At 48.9% G+C, this 21,358-nt stretch overlaps 2 protein-coding genes across 11 annotated transcripts in view; both read left to right on the plus strand.

Moving 5' to 3' along the window:
- LOC142027480 (phospholipid-transporting ATPase ID-like) overlaps positions 1-3,964 on the plus strand; it is a 75,726-nt gene extending 71,762 nt beyond the window's left edge. For all 3 annotated transcript variants that reach the window (XM_075021745.1, XM_075021744.1, XM_075021743.1), the window contains one exon: positions 1,212-3,964. In XM_075021745.1, the coding sequence (XP_074877846.1) occupies positions 1,212-1,433 (222 nt within the window). In that variant the 3' untranslated portion in view covers positions 1,434-3,964. The remainder of the gene's footprint in view (positions 1-1,211) is intronic.
- A 294-nt stretch (positions 3,965-4,258) lies between these two features.
- Positions 4,259-21,358, plus strand: part of RUSC2 (RUN and SH3 domain containing 2) — a 62,360-nt gene continuing 45,260 nt past the window's right edge. For 3 of the 8 annotated variants that reach the window (XM_075019462.1, XM_075019460.1, XM_075019467.1), the window contains exon 1: positions 11,204-11,876. The gene's annotated coding sequence lies outside the window, so the exon portion shown is untranslated. Of the gene's footprint in view, positions 4,297-11,203; positions 11,877-14,302; positions 14,659-21,358 lie in introns of those variants that run through there. The other 5 variants (XM_075019464.1, XM_075019461.1, XM_075019466.1 and 2 more) reach the window with 4 other exon arrangements.

Consider the following 21,358-nt stretch of genomic DNA (forward strand, 5'->3'; position numbering starts at 1 on the left):
GCTAAATGCTGCTGCCACCTGGTGCTCCCTTCCTCTTCCTGCACTGAGCTGCGAGAAACGAGTGTCTGTGAGCGCAGCCCCCAGGGACATGCACCTCAGTGCTCCTCAGGGGAGCCCTGATCATCCTTGGGATGTCTATCAGGCTCCCTAGGTGCTCCAGGACTGATGGAGAATGAGCGAAGGGGAATTCTCAGCCCTTGCAGAGGGGCTAGGTGGGTGCTAGAGATGACTGCTAGGATGTAAGGTCCTCAGGACACAGAAGCAGTTCGGGTGTGTAAAAATGAGCTGAGTTTACCCTTCAGTTGATTAGAAGTCCGACACAGCTGTGGTCCAGAATCCCAGCCTCAGTGCTTGGGTTGAGCATCTCTCTAATGCAAAATCACTTTATTTTTCTAGCTCCTCTGAGAAGTGAGTTGTCAGGGGAGACGAGTGTTTGGGTTTCCTGCTGTACAGATATCGCCACTTGGCAGTATGAGAGGAACTTAAATACAGACCTGATGCTTAGAGAGGCCAAGTACCTACAGCTGCCACTGTCCCAAGCAGGAATGACAGTGATCCAGTGGCTGGGGATTCTGCTGAGCCACTGGCACTCAGTACTGGCCTCCTGCCTTTGACAGCCCCTTTCTGAAAAGATGCTTGTCCACAGATGATCTCGGTGGCCACATGGGAGCAGAGAGCCCACTACCTACAAATAAAGTGTATTGTTTCATTCCCTTCTGCCAAGGAATATAAGAATCTGTTGATCACCATTCTCATCACAACGAGCTTTTACATACTGGAGATCCCCTTTAGTAGTCTGTTTTCTAGATTAAGTAAGCTAATTTTTAAATGTTTCCTTATTTGTTTTCTGGACTTTTGTCTATTGTTGAGATGACTTCCACATTTTGGGTTATTTGACTGAAGCGCCTAAAAGAGCTGAGATGCCCCGACTAAGGCATCACAGAGCTGTGAGGAACAATAGAGTGGAATCATGCCCTCCCATCACTTACAGATGACACTCCCATTAACCCCTTTTAGAATAAGGTTGCATTTTCCTTGTAGGAGGCTGCCAGCCTGTTCCTGCTCTGCAACCCCTCCTGCCACCCCCCTGTTTTATCAATCATTTTTGGCTTTGGACCCCTGATTCTGTCTCCCTTTCTTTGCTTCTCTTTTACTGTCCTTGTGAATAATGATGCACTTCCCACTTCTTCCATCTTGTTTTCTGATTTCAGGTCCTGCTCAAGATCAAAGAAGCCAAAAAGCGTCCACCTCCACCATCACCCAAGAGACGCCTGCGTCGGACCAGCACCCGCCGCTCTGGCTACGCCTTCTCCCATCAGCATGGCTTTGGAGCACTCATTATGTCTGGGAGAAATATGCGGCCAAAATCACCTTTTGCCACGACAGGAACATTTTCACCCAATAGTGACAAACATAAACACAAAGGACTGTAAAAAAAAAAAAAAAAAAAAAGAGAGACACAAAAAAACAACAAAGCAAACCAAAGTAAAGGGCTGTCAGGAGAGGAGGCTGTGCTCCCTGCAAAGCACCAAGCCAGTGGCTGCCCAGATCTCTGCCCTCTGGGCTACCAAATCAAGGACTTGGGTCTTTCCTTTCACCCATGTGCATGCTCTGACTTCAGCTGCTCTTTCAAAGAGGTGTGCTGCTGCCAGGGAAGGTGGGCAGGGTGAATTAGAGCTGGTGTATGATATCCCAGAGGGCCTCCCTGGAACAAGAGAGAACATGCTGCGGGAGGCATCTCCGCTCCCTGAGGTTGTTCGTAACGCTATTTTTTTCCCCCCCCTCCTTTTAACTACATACCTCAGAGCAAAGAGAAGTCCAGGCTGAGGAAAAGGCTGAATTGGTGATGTCTTTCTCATTCGCATGCCTTTGTTTCTGTCATGAGTCCACTCTGGGCCGTATTACTGGGGTGACAGTGTTGACCCCAGGTGTGCCTTCGGTCCAGCCAAACAACCCCCAAATCCCCAATCTTTGTAATATGTGTAATTCTGTAGCCTTTTGACTGTACACAGGCACTTTGGAAGGAATGAGTTGGAAATAACCTCCTTCCAAACTAATGGTTAATCCAGTTTCACAAGAGGTGGCCAGTGCCCAAACACCGCCTTCTTCCTGCATCTGCAGTCGGGAAGTGCTTGCAAGCTCAGAGAAACCCTTAGCTGGTCAAGGGACAAGGACTTGACATTCATCAGCCTGCTCTGTTCTATCTGCATTGCAAATCTGCTCTTGTAAAAGATCATTGTCGTCAGAGCCCTCTCAGGTTTTGTAGCTGGGCACCAGCCATTTCATTTAGACTTAAAATAAAAGGGCAGAAGAAGCTTAAGCTCCCATACGGATCGAGCCGTAAAATCTGGCCCTGAGAAGCCCATGTCATGGTTAGGGCTCATCTGACCTGCCAGCACCAGGTGTCTCTCCCACCATAACAGACTGAGGCACACGCACATCTGACTTGATGGAGACCACACAAGCAGTATCAGAGGCAGAGATGCTATTTCACGACTAGTGCAGGGTGTCCTGCCCTTTACTCCACCAGTGCTGTTGCTCAGTGTAAGGGATGAAACATGACCTGGTGGCTCCTTCACCCTCCCTGCGGGGTGGTGTGGTCAAGTTTCAGAGGAATTTAGTGAGGGCCCAGGAGCTTCTGCAGAATTTCTCTGTGCTGGCTAATATTTTGTTTGGGAAGAGTTCATCTGTCAACCATGAGCTGCAGATAGCTGAAAATCCTATCAGTCTGACTGCCAGCAGAGGGACCTAAGATGCACGGATGCAGCCGAAGACATGGTGATCCTGAGGGACTGGGATTTGCTCACTGTTTTGTTAGACCAGCTCCATAATCAGCGGGGTTACTGGGTAGAAGGCCAGCGTGGCAGCATCAGAGTCTGTCCTGCCAGCACTGCTGAGCTGTCTAACTGGCGCTTTTTTGTGCAGCGGACTGAGCAGTGTTGGCTGTTTCATTTTTTTCAGCTCCTTTATACAAATTTAGACTCTTTCCTTTTTTTGAATTGGATTTTTTTGCACAGTAACCATCTGGTATTTGTTGGGAGCTCTCTGACTTCAGTCTCTGAGCTATCTGTGGAGGCAATGTATGATGGCAACAGAGCAGCCATGCCCCCATTTCATCCGATCTGTGTATACCACCTTGCTGCCTGTGTTCCCAGTTTCAGCAGTTACTGTGCAAGATTGTTCAAGCTCTAATAAAAGGTTTCATCTCCCTGGGTTTAACTCGGCACAGAGAAGAACTGTCTGTTGCACCTGCTGCTTTGGGAGGCTTGTTGCAAACTGTGCTATTAAATTTCAGAATGGCCAGTGCAAAAGTAGAGTTAGGACAGGATCCAGACTTCAGCAGCCAGGAGATGCTTGCTAGGGAAGGAGCAAATTCTAATCCGCTGATCTCCCCTGCAAGGAGATACCTAAGTAAAGTGAGAGCCTGCACGCTGATTGAAGAAACCGCTGTGATATTTAGTGCTTGTCACAGCCCTTTGATTTACCATTCACTTTGCAGAGACAATCATGGCTTTCTGGTGAGGATTATGTCTTTCACAGCCTCTCTGGGGCTAGAGGGAAAAGAATTTATGCAGGTAAGCAGACATCCCCACGCTACTCAGACTGGTCTGTGGACCTACAGTCCTGTCAAAGCTGGTTCCTAGCATGTAATGCAGCAGGATATAATGCAGAGCAGCAGACACGCAGACCTTTTTGCTGACAGAGCAAGGCCACTCTGAGACTGTGTCACTCTTCCCATATGGTTTATGTGCAAAGCACTCACCTTCTGGCTGAAGGGGATTTGCAAATGCTGCATAGCATGTGCAGGGGATAATAGAGCTGTTGGTGAACTTGCACCAGATACAAATATTTCAGTAGTTTGACAAGATCAGCATTTGAAATGTATCAGCTGGCAGTGATGTCTGTCCTACATCACTCCTGATTTTGTAATTTTGTTTTTTAAATAAAAAGACAATATTGGGATGACCAATTCCTTGCCACTCTGCTAATTGATCAAAGGAGTTTATAACCAGATGTGTATGTCATTCCTGGACCTTCTAAAGCGGGAGGACAGTCTGTGGGCAGATGGATCTGAGGGGATAGCCCTTTTCATACCCTATCCCGATTTGGGAGACAATCAAATTCCCGAACTTTGGATGCAGCAGGGGTATTTTGACTAAGAAACTTAAGAGGAAACGTCAGACATCCTTAGAAGGAGGACGCCAACTCCCGGGGAGGGTGGAGCGGGCGGGCAGCGCCGAGATCCCGCCCCGCCGCCCGGCTGTAAACAGAGGAGCGGAGCGGAGCCGGAGGCTGGTAAGGGGCGGCGGCGGGGGCGGCGGGCGGCGGGCGGCGGCGGTCGCCGCCGCCCGCCGCCGCCGCCCCCGCCGCCGCCTGTGGGAGGGGGACTTTGTCCGTAGCGGAGCGGGCAGCCCTGTGGGTGGTGGGTGGGAGGGTCGGTATTTCTCGTGTGCGCCGTCCCCCGGGGGAGGTGGGGGGTTGTGTGTGTGTCATCGGTCTGAAGAAGATAATTTAGTCTTTTATGAAGCTGTTGGATTTGATAGAGGTATAAAAAATTAATCCCTCAAATGTGCTTTGGGGTCCATCCTCCCCGTGTCCCGTCCGCCCCCCCCCCCCGCCCCCGCCTTTGTCTCATTATTCCATGCTGTAGAGGTTCATGGTTCGAACACTCTGTTCTGCTGTAGCAACTAAACACCAGCCCACTGGGCAGCAGTTTCAGGATTAAGAACGATAACGCTTTGATGATACGCAGTGATGATGTGGTAACCTTTCTCACACTGTAGCAGAGGAGGGCTTAGAGCATCTTCTCTCTCCCCTGAATCCAACAGGGTGACGTGGAGCAACCTCTGCCACTAATAGTGTGGGGCATCAGGTGCTTTTGGGCAGAGGCACCTCAAGGGTGTTTTACATGGCTAACTGCAGCACCTCCATTCCTGCTAGGCTGCCCCGTGGTTCCCACTTTATCCGTGTGCGTCCATACAACTCTCTTCCACTGACCTGTAGCCTGGAAGTCATTACTCGTGAGCAGCTCTTACGGAATGGGAGAGTGAAGGAGCACTGCATGCTTGCCCTAGGTTCTCCAACTGGAGTGATCCTCAACAAAGTCTGTTGTAAGAAAGGAGCTGTCTGAATAATGACCCATGCTAATTACCAGTTGGGAACAAAAAACAGAAGTAAGGGACCTCTTGGATATCTGTTGGCAGAGGCACTATGTTCTATGACCCCGTCAGACCACTGATAAAACTTCATCCTAAAACCATCCGTTCCAGCTGGAAAGCTTCCTCTTCTGATGGTTGATTTTTTTTTTCCTCCCCCTCTAATTTTCAACCTAAATGTGTTCACAGTGCATTTATTCTCGTGTTGTTGTGCCAGCATTATCCTTTTGCTTCAGCAGTTTTGTTTGTCTCCTGTGATATATTTAGAGAGCAATCCTATCCGCTCTCTGCCTACATTTGGCTAGGCTAAACAAGCCAGGCTCTTAAGTTTCTTCTTGTTTGATAGGTTTTCTCTTTCCCCCAGGCCCTTTCTGCACCTGTTCATTTGAGTTTATCATTTTTAAATGCGGGTGACCAGAATTTTTTTTGTATGATGCTTCTGTCATCAGTGCCTGTACAATAGCACTGGTATATCACTGTCTTGTCTAGAATGCATTTACTTTTCTTACAGCCTCATCATTTCTGTGATCCCTAACGCAGCTTTAGCGGTTTTTCCCCCTAACTTTACTTGTGAATACGGACAATTGTTAGCTAAATTGTGTTAGCTAAATAAATACCTCTCTGGTAATGTGGGGAGGAGCTGAAGTCATCATAGTGTAAGTTTGCGCATGTCAATGCTTTAAACTGGTGTCTTGTCCTCAGGGGCAAGCTTTTTCCATGGGGGCTGGCAAGGGCTTTTTACTACATCTACTTATGTGTTGGCCAATGTTAACATGCTGGAGCCAGGGAGCTGTCATTCCTCCCAGCAGAGCCGAGTTCCCAGTCTCAGCTCCCTCTCTGGGAGCCGCCTCTAGCCTGTCCCAGTGATAGGGGACTGGGTTGCTGCAGGGGTGGACGTGATGCTGGGCTCAGAAGAAGAGCACAGGGCCCTGCAGCCTGGGCTTGACCTGTGAATGCTTCTGGCCGTAGCTGCAGCTCAGCTGCTCTTCAGTTTTTCCAAAGCTAGTCTTCTGCTGCCCTACTTTTTATAATTCACTCAGAAGTAGAGAGTGTTTTTCCCTGCCTGGCACTCTGGAGGAGCAACATCCCTCCCGTCACTCCCAGCTTGAAGGGAACTGGTTTTCATACCCCCCGTCTCTCTCCCCAGCCTGCCTCTGCTGCGGGGTGGAGCTGGCTGTACTGAGCTGTCAGCTCCCTGCCTTTCCGCACAACGCTGACCCCTCTGCCAGACTTTTCAGCTATAAATGGATCTGGCCTTTTCCAACACCCCCCCGCCCCCCCCCGCCACCCCTGACACGAAGAGATGTTGCGGGAAATCGGAGCCAGGCCAGGCTTCCTCTGAATTAGGAAAACATACGATCCAACCACTGGCTTCGTAGGTTCTCTGGAAGCATCGTGCCTGGCTTTGGGGGAGCTGTCTGTGCCCTGGTGAGGGCTGTGCTGCTGAATGGCTTGTTTGCACCGCAACAGCGGTTATTCCCAGACCCGAATGCAAAGCTGGGGCAGACCTATAGGTGCTGTCTCCAGCCCCATGCTTCACCCTACAAACAAAGCGCTGTCTGATCTCAGCGTTGCGTCTCAAGGGAAGGCAAATGTTTTTGTTACTGACTGCATCCTGCTTCCCCATCCGTATTAGGCACTTAATAAAAGAAGCCTGGCTTTTGTACATAGTGAACAACGCTGTTTGCCTCCCTTAACTTTGGGATTTATGGCAGAGATCCCGGGATCTTTTAAGCTTTATTGCATTCTCCCTCCCCTGAGAGTCAGGGAGGATCAGTATCTTCTCGTTCAGCAGGTAGCTGAGGCCTGAAATATGCAGACCAAGGTGACTCAGGGAGTCAATAGCTGCCCTGAATTTTAAACTGAAGTCCTTTGTGTCATCTGGAGTAGAGTGCTACCTTCCATCAGCCCCAGAGGCATCCAGGCCATTCATTCCATGTACAGTACAGGTCTGTATTTAGAAAACTAATTTGTACTCTCATGTTGAAAAATTGTAGTCTGAAAGTCTCCTAGTTTGTGTGCTTCATAGAAGCTGCTGGGCCAGGTTCCAGTCTGGTGACCTTTCGCTGGCAGCAGTGGGTTTGCGTCCTTTGGGCTTAGATAGCAACACCTAGAGCAGCTGCTTCAGAGGCTTCCTTACCTCCTGGCAAGCGTCCCTCAAAAGCCTTCAGGCTGTGGATAAGGGAACACAGAATATTCAAAAGGTGCAAGCCTGGTTTATGGTTGCCTGTATTCTGCCTGCAGTTCTGCTTCTGGTTCAGTTTTTGCTGTGGCAGCACATGCTGTCTGACACTTTTTCCTGTGCAGGATGCCTGGTATCCTGAGTTTTCTTTACTCGGTGAATTGGTTGTGTCGCCTTTTCAATGGGTTGGTGGAGCTGTTGGCTGGGCAGTGTTCGATGGGCAATGTGCAGGACTTATATCTGTTCTCTTTTTATGTGAGCTGGAGAATGTAATATCCCAGACCAGGATATTACATAGGGGTTATGGTTCACTGAAACCTCCTTTCTGTCTTTCTGCTGGGATTGCAGGCGATATTTAGTGTGACACAGATGAAGGATAGATGAAGTGCCTCCTTCACCCTTCCTCACGCCATCAAGCTGCTGTGTGGCAATGGTCCCTTTGGGCTCTGGGAATAAATGAAATGAAGATATTGTCTGTAGCTGTAGCTGCCTGATGCTCTTTCCTGTGGTAAGCTCTGCTGAAGCTGGGCCAGGCATCAGACCCTGATGGTTTGCCAGCTCAACTTGGAGTCCTTCAGGGTAAACTTGGCTGGGAGAAGTTTTTCTGCTTGCTGTAACCCTCCCAGATGTTCAGGGAGGCTGGTTACCCCAACTCTGCTTGGCTTTACGCAATCTGCCTTCCACTGAACACTTAATTCCCAGTTCTTCACCAAAGTCCTGGGCACATAGCAGGGTGTTTCCTGAGATTTGTTGGCTACAGGTCTCTGTTCCTCTGTTTCTGGAACTTGAAGCCTGGTTGGGGTTTTGCTTGTGGTATCTGCTGCTCATCCAAAGTCCACAGGTTCTCCGCCTCCTCTTCCCATTCTTTTGTGTGCTTGCCTGGACTGGGAATATTGGTTTCTACAATTCACATCTGTTGTGCCTGGGGTGGGTATTTCCTGAACATCTTTGTAGCCCTTAAGCCTTGCCCTGGACTCTGCACTTTCGACTGAGTCCTCAGAGGAGTTGTGGATGGGAGTGTGTGTCCGTCATACAGCACTGACAGATTCTTTTAGGGATCCTTGGCAGAATGATGATGGCACTAAAGCATAGTTACAATTAAAGCTTTATTTTCTTAACAGGTTCCTGGGTACTGGGAACATTAAGGCCAGCAGGGAGGGGAAGAGGAAATCAGTTTGGTTTGTCTACTTGGTGCACAGGGCCTTCAGGGCCTGATAATGAGGAGAAGGGAAGGAGTATGTCACCTGCTCAGTCACGGAGAATGGCTGCTCGCCTCATAAAATGTCATTAGTTGTGCTAACCTCATTGCCAGGGATCGGGAGCAGGGGAACTGGTCACAGTGTCCTCCTGAGGACTGCTCCGGTCTGAACAGTCTCCCCATGGACAGCTCTTGGGCTGCTGTCACAAATGTTCTGCTGACAGCAGCATCTGTCTGGCACAACCTGTAAAGGCCACTGTTGGAGTACACTGCCTTAGGATGCTTTCAACCTCTCTGCTAGTTCAATTGCTTTACAGAAAACCATGCACTACAGTGGTGGTGGCTCCTGGGTGACTTGTTCACGTCCTTCACGAGAAGAACTTCTTGTTGGCTGATTTCACAATGGGTGGTTCAAACTGCACCAGGATCCTCCACACGTGCCAGGGCAAGATGCTGTTTCAGACAGTGGTGTGTGAATGCAAATTGTTGTGCTGCTAATTTCATCCCAGCAATGGGATGTGGAGCGTGGCCATCCTACTGCTGTAATGGTTGTGCTGCCGTATGCACAGCACTGAGGCTGTGCCTGGAGTATCTGGTACAGCTGTCTACCTGTGCAAGGCCCTGTGTCAGCACAAGTTCAGGTGCAGATCACGAGTTTTAGAGCTCCACAGCTCCTTGCATCAGGCCGTGGTGGGATACCCCACTGAGATGGAGCATTCCTGGTCACTGTGCTTAGAGCACTCCTTGACAAATGCCATGCTTTGCAGTGCATCAAAGCTCTGCTGCCTGCAGTGCCTGGGTCCCGTGGGGATCTCTGTGGAACAAATGCTGGGCAACACATATAGCTATGATTTGGAAGACGGAGCAACGACTGTAATTTTCTGATGAATCTAAGTTAGTCAGGGTAGTTGGTTTGAAAACTGCCTGAAGAATTACAGGAGTGTCTTGCAAAACTGCTGATAAATGCCACAATTTTATGCATGCAATGGTGATTTGTGAACAGTTTCTCACTGCCCACAAGAAGCCCTTTGGAGTCACTGTGGATCGTTAATCTGAGCACATCAGCTTAATGTTCAGCTGTAGCCAAAAAGGCAGACGTCATACTGGAAATAAAGAATAAATCAAAAAATGCTGGTCTATGTTCTTGTATACTTAGGTATACAGTCATGTTGTGCCTGCATCTTCAGTACCACATACAGTCTGGTCACCCTCTCTCAAAAAGAGTGGCATAGACCTGGACATGATACAAGAAAGGGGAATGAGGATGGTTAAGGCACTGGGCTAGCTTCTGTAGCAAGAGAGATTAAACAGGGAAAAGTAGATGATAGTGGCAAAGAGTAAAGGCCTGTAAAATAGTGTACAGTGGGAAGATGTTGAGTAAGGAATGACCTTAATCAACTTTGCACAGAGGAAGCATGCCCAGTGAAATTATTTATTGGGCAGGAGGTTAAGGAAGTCCTTTTTCAACACAGTTGATTTGCAGAACATGTTGCTATGAGATGGCATGAAGGCTGAAAATACACACAGATTCCAAAAGGAACCAGACACCTCGATCGCAGAGATGTGTTTCAGTGGCTGTTGAACATGGTGGTCAGTGTGCAACCTCCAGCTCGAAAAGTTCCTTGACTGCTGATTGTTGCAGGCTGGAAAAGTGTGGCCTTAGGAGAGATCACTCCATACTCTGTGATACGTATGTGCCAGTGCCAAAATGTCAGGGATAGAGCACTAGACCAGAGGAATTCTTGGTGTGACCCAATATGGTGGTTCTTGTTACCAGAACGTGCTGAAACAGTGGTTGAAAATTAACTAATTTGGTTTTGAGCACTTCTGGTCCAATGGCTCTCCTGTGGACAGGAGTTACGCACAGGTCACCACAGATTTTCTTATATCTTTTAGTAGCAAATCTGAAAGCACTTCCAGGAGAAGGGGACTGGTGCAGGCATAGCCCACCAGCTCGGTGTGCCAGACACTGTTGTGGTTGTTGCAGAGTATGCCAGTTCAGTGACTACTGCCCAGCCAGCCAGGTGAGAAGCCTGGCGTTAGCTGTCTCGTCCTGTCTTTGCTCCCCCTTGGCTTCTGATTAGGATCTGGACTATGCCCTGGTGAAACAAAATCTGGATTCTTAGAGCCTCGTCTTCATATAACTGTGGGTGTTACTGATATCCATCCAAATGTCTCGTCCTACGGAGAGGGGAAAGAGCAGGCTATTGTGAATTCTATTGTGAATGCCTCTATCCTTTCCAAGTCTGATGTTGCAATTTCCTTCACAGTCTAAGCAGCAAAATGTCTCCAGTCTCCCTCCGCTGAGAACTGGGAAAGGCTGAAGCTGCACTGCCTTGGAAAGTCTATTTGTTGATAATAGAGTGCCTTAGATGCTCATTTTAGGAGCAATAGCAGGAGCCACTGTCATTTGCCGCTCACCCCATTGAAAACTTACCAGACCAATGTTTTTTGTCATGGAAGCTGGCTGAGGCTGTAGCAAAAGCAACCAGACAGTAACGGACTTACAATTTTTGTCTGCCATTCAGCTTGCTGCAGGGGCTTCTTAACTGCATAAGTCTGATCATGGTATTCCAGTGAGATTGTGGGAACACTGGCCTCAGAATCAAGTCAGAATTTTACCTCTGCCTTGTTCCTTGAACCCAAATCTGTACACTCACAAGCTCGAATGTTTGTGCCTCTTTCAGTGGGATGGATAGTTTAAAGCCCCTGTTAGTGCTGCCCAATTCCCTGCTCCCTGCAGAGAAAAAAAAAAAGTCTCCTGGCAGCCTCAGGCTGTTTTTAAACGAGACAAACGCCCAGGGTGCCTGTCTGCCAGAGCCCCCAGCCTGTACACCGAGTCCCTTTTTAGCACGCTTCTCAGCGCAGCTATATGTGGCTCCAGTTCTTTGCTCTGGGAACGTGACCTCATCGTTGTTTTGGTATTTCCAGTGATTCAGCCCAGTCCGGGGTAGGGAGGAGTCATTCCTGGTGCAGGCTGACAGGGTGTTTGTGCGTTGCTGGAATTCCAGAGCAGTGCAGCCCCAGCCCTTCCGCTGCCTTGACAGCTCTGCTGAGGTTGGGCTGGTGCATTGCATTCCTGCCTGGCAGATGGCCTGGACGCAGCTGGTACAGAGACTGAAGGTCCTGCTTTTGGGGGTAATGGGGATCCCTGTCTTTGCAGTGTATCTGCTGTGGTGAGGGCGAAGAAAGCTAACGTGCAGTGGCTTGAATGCCTGGGAGAGCCACAAGGAGTCTCTGCTTTATGGGTGGAAGAAGAGTCTCACAGAATGCTCACTACTGCTTACAGACTGCCAGCATCCCCTAATGAAGTTAGCTTTACAACATCTGCAGCAACGTGGTAAGTGTTATGATCCTTATTTCACAGGGGGAAAACCGAGGCACTGAAGAGGGAGGTGGTCTGCTTGAGGTTTTAGGCAGCTGAGCTGGAAAAGTAAACTCCTGTGAAGTGGTGCTGCCTGTGTCTGTCCTCTCCTGTAATGGCTAGATTCCTCCAGTGAACGATGAACATGGGCAGTGGGTCAGACTGAGGTGGACCAGTACTTGTAGGGAATCATGGAATCATAAAATCATAGAATGGTTTGGGTTGGAAGGAACATTAAAGATCATCTAGTTCCAACCCCCCTGCCTTGGGCAGGGACGCCTTCTGCCAGAAGAGCAGCTCCCAAACTGAGATGAGGCGAGGCTGTACAGATTGCTAAACCACATTTTCTGTGGGTATCACTTCCCACCGTGTGTCCAGGTGTGGTCAGAAAGCACAGGAGAGACCTTCTAGACAGGGTTCCCCTGCCAAGGTCAATGCTCATGCTCCTGGGAGGCTGTGGATGCTGCAGGGCTGTCACTTGTGCCTTGACAGGATTGCTTTTGCTGCAATGTGGTGAGCCTTATTGCAGCCTTGATCTAAGCACTCTCAACTGCCTCATTTGAGCCTGTGTTGTTGTGAATCGTTTTTAAACCATTTGGGATCACCTGGTGGTTAGCCATTCCCTGGCTGAGGCTAGTTTGGCTGCAGAAGCAACTTGGTAGAAGATACAGCTTCAGTGTTGTCTTGCTTAGCAGTGCACCAGCTTTTCAGTATAGTCGCTTCACCCCAGGAGAGACCTGTCCTGGTTTGTCACTATGCAAGAATAAGTCATGAAGGCTCATCATGTTGGAGAAGCAGCCCCCTGCCTGGAGCCCTCTTGCCTGTGTTGATGAACCCTTGGCGATGAAGTCCTGGCTGTATTTTGTCTCGGACAGACCTGGGGAGCTGCACCTTGTACCAGATTCGCTGTTGTTACATTGGGAAGTTTTCCCTTTCTCTTGTGCAAGGGTAGCTCAATGCCAGGAGGGTTGCCTCATACCAAGGTCAGCTGGGCTGGGCTGCGGTGGAGAACCTCTGCACTGTGGAGGGGGAAAGCATACAGCACCTTCCTCATTGCAGGCACTGTCAGCCCAGGGAAGGGATATCGTCATTTGCAGGAATGGGGAGTTTTAAGTCCAATAACCTTGCTTTCCCACTTGTGTGGAGGGGTTGCCGCTCTACCAGCAGTTTGCTGGAGAGAGGAGGCAATAGATAATACAACTTGGCTGCTCTCATTAACAGGGAGCATTTCAAGCTGGCTTGATGCCCAGCTCGCTTCACCTCTCTGGTAGGTATCACCAGGACATACACTTATTACTTTGGGGTCCCTGTGCTCTCCTTGAAGCTAGGTTTTTAATAGCACTCACTGATGACATTGCCCAAGTCAACTGTTTTCACACTTGGTCTTTTGAGGATAGGCAATATTTTTTCAAAGGAGGTCCCCCCAGCCTCTACAGAACAGACCTCAGTTGCTTCAGAACTACATGAACTCCCTGTCCTCTGTCACCAGTTGCACCCAGAGGTCACTGGAATGAGCTATATGGCTGTCTGGCACTGGGCTTACTGAAAATAGGCTATGCCCGCTATGGTATGCATCCTGAAACAGCTCCTTCTCAGCCTCTTGCTGAGGTCTTCCAGTGCTCGTTTAATGGGCAGTGGCTGAAACCTGCAAAACCTCTCTACTGCTGGTTCCAATTGTGGGCACAACGGAGGCAAAGCCCCCAAACCTTTCGACACATTGCTTCTTTGCCAAGCTAGTCCCTATCCTCCATCTTCCTTACTTGGTGTAAATCCAGTTGCAATACAGCTTGCAAGTTACCCTGACATAGCAAGGAAAGAAGAATCCTAGCAAGAGGTGCCAAAGGCAGTGAACTGGAGAGAGAGGGTAAGTCCCAAAGATGTGGAGCCCTGAGCGTGGGGAGAGTGCCTGGACAACAGGAATGGGCTCCTGCACCATGAGCTGGTCACACACACGGATGGAGCAATGCTCTGATCAACCTTCCTCCCAGGCGTGATGGGCTGCTGCAGCACTGTGCACCAGAGAAGGTGTGGGCCTGGGGCTGTCCCAGGTGGGGCGTAGGATGGAAAATTTTATAGGTTTGCATTACGTGCTGTGTATGGAGCTGTAGGAGCTGCTAGAGAGTGTGAGTTGGGGGAGTCTTCCCATGCTAGTGGTCACTTCACCCCACAGCCTCCCCTCACAGGCAGCTGCCCTCCCACCCCCCTGCCTGAGCAGGCAGACCGTGGAGTCAGCCCACACAGCCCCATCACGCTCGCTTCTTTCTGAGCTCGCTGTAAATGGCTCTCTGTAACACGAGCTGCATTTCTGCCATAGTCCTCTCCAGAGTGCATCTGTATTTACACTGGGGCTTTCATTAGCAATCTGGCCCTTGCATTGCCAGCAGCCTGCAGCCCTCGCTTTTCTCTCCTGCCCACATGCTCTGTGAGTGAGACCAGCACCCTGGCACCGCTGTGCCCGAGGAGAGGCAGGTGACTGGCAGCTGGAGGAATCCCTGAGCCAGCTCCTATCTGGAAGAAGTGCCTTGTCATGTTGCCTCTCGCCTGTCATTCTGCAGCAACAGGGGAGCTGCCTGCAGAGACTCCCCAAAGCATGGCTCGCTGATCCCTGAGCCGACGCGGGGACAAGCTGGTTTTGCTTTGGATTATCACTGGCTCTGCATGCTATATTCTTCCTGCTGCTCTCATACCATTGCTGCTGCACCCAGCTTCCAGCTGCAGTGAGCCAAGCCCATGATCTGGGGGGATTGCATCTGGCAAGGTAGGAGCTGATCCCTTCCATTTGTTCTGCTAAAAGTAATGTGGCCAGTCCTGCCCCTGCCCGGAGAACGTGCTTCCATTAGTAGTGTGTATGTGGTTTTATTTTGCATTGTTCTGTAGCTCTGATGAACAGTGAGTATGCTGCTCAGGCTGTAGCCTCTATTACATGGAAATAAAATTCATATATCCATTTTCTTTTTACCTACACGCTGGAAAATCAAACTCTGGCTCCCTTTCTACTCCAGGATGGTGTGCTGGTGCTCCAGAGCCTGTCTTCTCTGTTCTCGTGCAGCATCCTGTGCATGTTCTGCATGTTATGTCACCTGCTTCTGCAGGAGATGTGAAAGTAGGGAGCAGTCTGAATGTGTCTTGGGAGAAAGGGGAGGGAGAAGAAACTCACAGAAGGCAAAAATTAAGGAAGTTCAATAGGTACAGAAATGGCTTTAGAGAAGTTATTTTTACCTCAGAAAATTAGACAGGGGAAGAGCCTCCTTTCCCTGGATAGTCTCAAAAGGGTTGGGTTTTTTTTCCTTCAGTGCCTTTGGGCAAGCTGTTTTGATATGGAAAAGCCTGAGGCTGCTGTTGTCCCTAGGGTTGAAGGAGAGTCAGTTTTGTTAGTCTGGTGCCTTCCTTCCAGTGAACCTCACTGGTATCTAATGCTCCACCTTCCACCGCCACTGCACACCTTTACTGGAGCTGTATAGGGAAAAGACATGATGACCAAGACACCCTGCTCCTGATGGATTTCCCTGGAGTAGCAAAGGACAGATAAAATAGGAGGGCAGCAGCACTTTCTTCTGACCTAGCTGGTCTTTAGTCACAACAGTTCCCTTTTTAGTCCACAGCAGCTGGGATGTGCCTGCCCCTGTGCACACAGCCGTCCATCATCCCCAAGCTTGCTGTACCTGGGCTTCCCTCCCATGTAGACGAGAGTCTCTTAAACAGGACAGACAAGGATATCAAGCCTTCTGCAGGTGGTGGTTCACTTCTGAGAACTAGGCCAAACAAACCATGTTTCAGGGCTCCCCTATATTCCTAGCTGCTAAGCTGTGAGGAGGGAGGGGGGTCCTCTAGCTTTCCCTCCATAGCATACCCTGCTGTGCTGCCAGTGGGTGTATAAATAGTGCCCACAGTATACTATTTTGGTGACAAGCTCTTCCCAGGATTCATCCAAAGAGTTATGTGAGCAAGTGTTAAAAATAACACCAAGCCCTGCCCAAATGCTGGCATCATTTCATTCAAAGTGTTGGGAATCTTCCACAGAGAGCAGCCTTGGACCCTTGGGAGGGAGCAGCAGGAGGGGGTCCGGCAGGGCTCCCCAAGTTTTCCTCTTCTTGCTGCCCTGCTGACCACAGGGGACGCTGGCCCTCGGGTTCAGCAGATGTGCTGGTCACGAAGAGGATGTGAAACTTTCACTTCTAATTAGGTTATTTGCTATTGAGCTTTCCCTGTGTGTTCTGAGTATTATCGCTAGGTCTAATGAGAGGCACCTGAATTCCAGGAGGGGTTAACCTGAGCTTTAATCTAGCCTGCTGCCAGGTCCCTGCCACTGGCCAGAGCTAGCTGCTTCCCTAAAAAGTTATGGGCTGTAGCAATGGCATATGGAGGCATTCTGCCCCTGTGTTAGGTTTATCCCAAGGACTGGTAGCTGGAGATAAGTTTAATTGTGGAAGGCGTATCAAATCTGTATGTTGAATTAATAGCTATAGGTCTAGACATTCTTGCTATCCATATAAACACAAAAGTTATTCCAAAATTCTGCCCTTTTCATGGTGTGGTCAGTGCCTATAACTGAAAACCGGACCACACGGCAGAGATTGCTGGGGAGCCATGCTCCTTGGGCTGTGTAGCCAGTGCAGGATGCACCATCCCGCTGCGGAGCTGGACGCTGCAGTTTGTTTCCCTCAGGCTGGGTTTCACCTGGTGTTGGTCAAGTCCTATGCTAGGTATGCAGTTCAGCTGCTCTCATGCTGCTGCAGCTTCAGCCCCTGCTGCGTGCTGCAAAACAGGAGACCCCACTAGAAAGCAGCAGACCCCAGAGTACTTGTGTTCAGTGTATGGAGCCTAGAGCTCACAGAAAGGCTTCTCGGAGGGCTCATGCTCATAGAAGCCCCATCTGAAGACAGAGATGCTCCTTCCTGCAGGTAGATGATGTGGCTCCACTCTTGCCTGGTCTAACATGGGATGAAGGAGAAGTTACCCTGTGGGACTGGCGCACCCATTGCTGTTACATGGCTTAATACAGAGCCTTGCACACAGAAGAAGAGGAAAAGAGCCAAGATGTCTCCTGTCTGCGAACTTGGGGAGAATGCTTGGGCTTACCTAGTTGCTCAGAGTTGAAAGCAGCAGTGTCATGGACAGGGGAGACCATGCTTCTCTTTCAGATGCTGGGGTTCAGGACTACAGCATTAATCCCCTTCTATAGCTCCTTGGCCTCCACGTTTGTGCCCCCAGATACATCTGTGCTAGTTTCTGGCTTTGTACAGGGAGGGCCAGATGCTTGTGCAATCTCTGAGTACTTTACTTTCAGAAGGGCTGGATTTATTTTGAGCTGATACAGAAAGTTGCTGTGAAAGCAGCAGATGTGCAAAAATTGCTAAAAAGGTCACAAGCCCTGTTTGGCGCTCCATGCTTCACCTTCTCTGATAATGGGATTCCTGATTCTGGCAGATGTTCCCAGGGATGGAGAGCAGGTCCTCTTAGAACATCATGACTGAGAGTTTTCTCTGGCCGTTGCCCTGAGAATGAGTGAGAGCAGAGCAGGCACTCAACTTCTGGCTTGGACTGTTGCACCTCACATCTCAGCCCTTGCTAGCCTTCCTCCCTGTATCACCATTTAGCTGGTCTTCTCTTTTCCTTGCTATGTGTTGAGGGGCACACGCAGGGTCTGTGCACACGACAGAGTACTTTCTTAAGTATGTATTGAAAGCACAGACTTCAGAATTGTCCAGAGATGGAAACACGTCATGGAGATGAAAAGCATGTTTCTGGTTTTCCAGGAACATGCTCTGGGCAATCAGTCCTTCATCAGGGGCTTCCTGCTCCTCCGTTCCTCTGCTCCTTCCCGTTCCTTTCCCATGTCCAGCCAACAAAGGAGCTCTCTGAGTCATCATCGTTGCTGCTTATTAGGCCTGAGCCAAGGCTCTGTGTACCATCATACATTACAGAGCTTCTGAGGGCTCTTTCAGGGCTCTCTCCACCCTGGCATGCTCTTGTTCCCCTGATCGGAATGTGTCTGGGGTGCATGGGGACACATGACCTTGTTCGTTGCCTTTAAGCACCTCTTCACTGGATGTTTCTCAAGAGTCTTCTGTGTGGTGCCAGAGCCCCAGACCATGGTTTCCAGCTGGTCCTGAAGTGCTGAGATGTCTCCACGGGGAGCCCCCAAGAGGAGTGTGTCCCAGCACTTTCATCTGCTTCATATGAGGTTGAGCCCTGTTTCAGTCTGTCCAACACAATCTAAGCTTGGCGTGTTTGTCAGGCATCTCCTGTGACCTGCTTTGACTTTGTGGCCTGCCTCTGCCAGCTTTTATTTTCTATTTTAAAGAACATGGCAGGATTTTCTCCCACGCATGGATCCCCTTTATCCCTGTAGCATTTCCTTCCTTCGCTGTGGGTCTTTCTCCAACCTGAGCAAAATTGTTGCAGGCAGTCAGCAGGCACGTACTTCCCAGTTCTCCCCCTGTATGCCTGCCTCTGTACGGGATGGCTGCCTGTTGGCGGAACATGTCTTTTGGAGGAGGTAGACCTTGCACAACTGGCTGCACGGCAGCTAGGTGCTGCAGATCAGACTCTTTGCGCCAATTAAGCATACACCAATAAGCACATACAGCCAAAAGGTTGTTTAATCATGGGCTGACCTGACATGGAGACTTCGAGTACAGCTGACTGATGATCCAGGACAGCCTGCTCTATTAGATGGGAAGAGGTTAATAATAACCAGAGAGAAACTTAGAAGGGTTCTCAGCTGTGGTCAAGGATCATCTTCAACAAGACTGAATTCATGAGAAAAAGTTTCTTCACTGTGGTGGGTGAAAGGAGGATGAATCCACTGGCTGAAAGCTGGTGCTAAGCATATTCTATTTATGAAGAAAAAAAAAAGGTGTCTGTTTTTATCAGCCAGGTGGATTAGCTACCAGATCAGCTGGCATGGGATGCTTTTCCACTCTCAGGCTGTTCCTGTAGAGTGTCTTGGCTGTGTCTTTACAGGAGTGTGTTTCTGCTTCTGTGGGTATTCTGCCTCACAAACTAAACTACTCTGAGCTTTTAATCCTGCATTAGAGGCTTCCAGCTCCTCTGAGTCAAACAGAAATCATACAAGAATAAGACCTCCAGAAGCTATATAATTACATCTCCCTGACTCAGGCATAGTGGACTCGGGCTATGCCATTCCTTTTGTTTCTTTATCTCTCTAGAAGCTCGCAGTGACTGGGACATTATCTGCTGCATCCTGCTTCTTAGATCCCTCTATCGGTATCTCCTGATGCCATGGCTCTCTGGGTTGGCCAAGACCCTAAGATGGGCATCTCTTCAGCAGCAAAGCCAGAATAATAAATTTCCAATTTCTGACACTAAGGGCCTGTGAAAATTAATAGGAATGCATGCCTCTAAATAAGTAAAGCAAAGAGCTTTTAAAACAGACAAGACCATGCCAAATGTTAAGAAAACCAGTCTTACCTCCTGACTACTGTCCTTTTTTGGTGGAATAATGAACGGCTAGTCTTGTCTGTTACACCTTATGTCTAACCTAAACTTCCCTGGCTGCCCCTCAGGGAGCTTATTCCTGTTGTTGAGGATATGGAGAACAGCTTATTCACTTGCCCTTGGCAGCAGCCTTTTACACATTTCAGAATGGCTTTCATGTACCCCCTAGTTTTCTACAGAGAACTAACCTGCTTGCTTTGCAATTTAGTCCTTTCTGGTTTTCCTTGCTGTCTTTGAACTAGCACCAGTTTGTCCATATAGAACATGTCTGTGAGGCACGTGCCAGTGTTGGGCAGAGAGGAAGGATTACTCCACATCTTGCATATGACATGCCTATTCATACAGCCCTACATACTGTTTGTCTGCTTCAGAGCAAAATGCCCCTATTACTCAAGTTCAGCCTGTGATCTACGGTAACCACAGATCCCTTCTGAATGAGCAGGTCATGCATGATGATTATGGGTGGGGATGTGCAATCTGTGCTGTGTGAGGTGTCATGGTGATGATTATAATTTATGTCACTTTGCTGTTTATGTATAGACCTTATCCCTTCAGCTAACAGTATCGGTACTGTAGACAATACAGATGACAAGTAAAAAACTGCTCCATCTGAGAGCCAGCAGGTTAAATGCAGAAGTGGTGAAGTGGTGAACAGGGTCTCCAGGATTTAGTTACAAGCCTGCATTACAGATGCTTTTTAGCAGAAGTTTTCAGTAGTCCTGTTTCCTCTCCCCTTTGCAGGTTTTCTAGGTGCCTACTGGGATGTGGGTGCTCAGGAGCACAGACAGTCTCTTGGGTGGCACTGGAGTCCTCCCAATATTGTGCTGTAGCATTGGTGCTAGTGGGTGGGTTTTCAGTGTCCCTTCAATAGTCCCTTTTAATCATAGAGTGCTTTGCAGAAGCACAAGCTGTCTAGACATTGCTTTATTTGCCACTAAAACATAGCCAGCTGGGGCAGGTAACACTGCAGAGCAGCACTGCATGTCCAGTTTGGGTGGTAAATGGAGAAACTTAGAGGAAAGAAATAAGTGTAAACAACCATAATTAATATCACATGTCTCCAATAAATCAGCTGTTGGTTATGAGCTCCCTGGGCTTCGTTGCAAAGGTGGGAGTGTTTGAGAACAGGGAGGTCTGCTAGGAACTCGCTTTGTGGTGAGTTGACAAATCTCATTGCTTGACTTTTGCTGTTGCTCTGAGCCGTGATGGCAGGTAAGTGCTTTGACATGCACAGAGGGAGGTGAATGTGGGTTTTTCTGCATGAAATCCAGAGCAGTTTTCATACTTGCCTTGGAAAGTATGAAACTCTGTGTGAAATCCAGAGCAGTTTGCCTTGGAAAACTGGAATATTTATGACTCAGTACTGAAGCAGGAGGGCAGGAGGCTTTTTCCATTCTTGGATGTGGCCTCTCTTGTGTCCAACAGTGGTGTTTTTCTTCTCGTCTGTTTGCCCCTTTCCTGCTACATCCTTTCCATTGCAGTCTCCGTGAGCTGAAGCTTGTTTGCAGTGCAGTCACCCACACTTTGAGTCAGCCAGGCAATGCCCCTGGAGTGAGAAGGGAATGTCACTTTGGTATACATCATGGGAACCGTAGGCAGTCACCTTCCTTGAGCAGTGCGTGCTGTGTACACAGCAATCTGTGGTTGTGCTTAGTATCTAGACAGTGAACCATTTCAGGGCTGCGGATTCAGCTCAGCCCTGCAGCTTTTTGGCTGCTTAGTTGGAAATATATAATTTTTATTTGAGGTCAGAATACAAACTGGTGAATACAGCAGAACTGCGGCTGCTAAATTCACCAGCTCCAATATGGTATATAACGTGGCAACTTAAGGCTTTCCTCATGGCAGTGGGGAACTATTAAGTTACGGTGAAACTAATGATTTAGGTAAATTGTGCTGTAGAGGCAGCATTGATCCCATTTTGAAAAATATTTTTAATAGGAGTGAAGCCAGTAACACCTTAATATCTGCTGTTACCACGGGCTGCTCAGAGCAAT

Source organism: Buteo buteo, chromosome Z (assembly GCF_964188355.1).
Source record: "Buteo buteo chromosome Z, bButBut1.hap1.1, whole genome shotgun sequence".
NCBI lineage: Eukaryota > Metazoa > Chordata > Aves > Accipitriformes > Accipitridae > Buteo > Buteo buteo.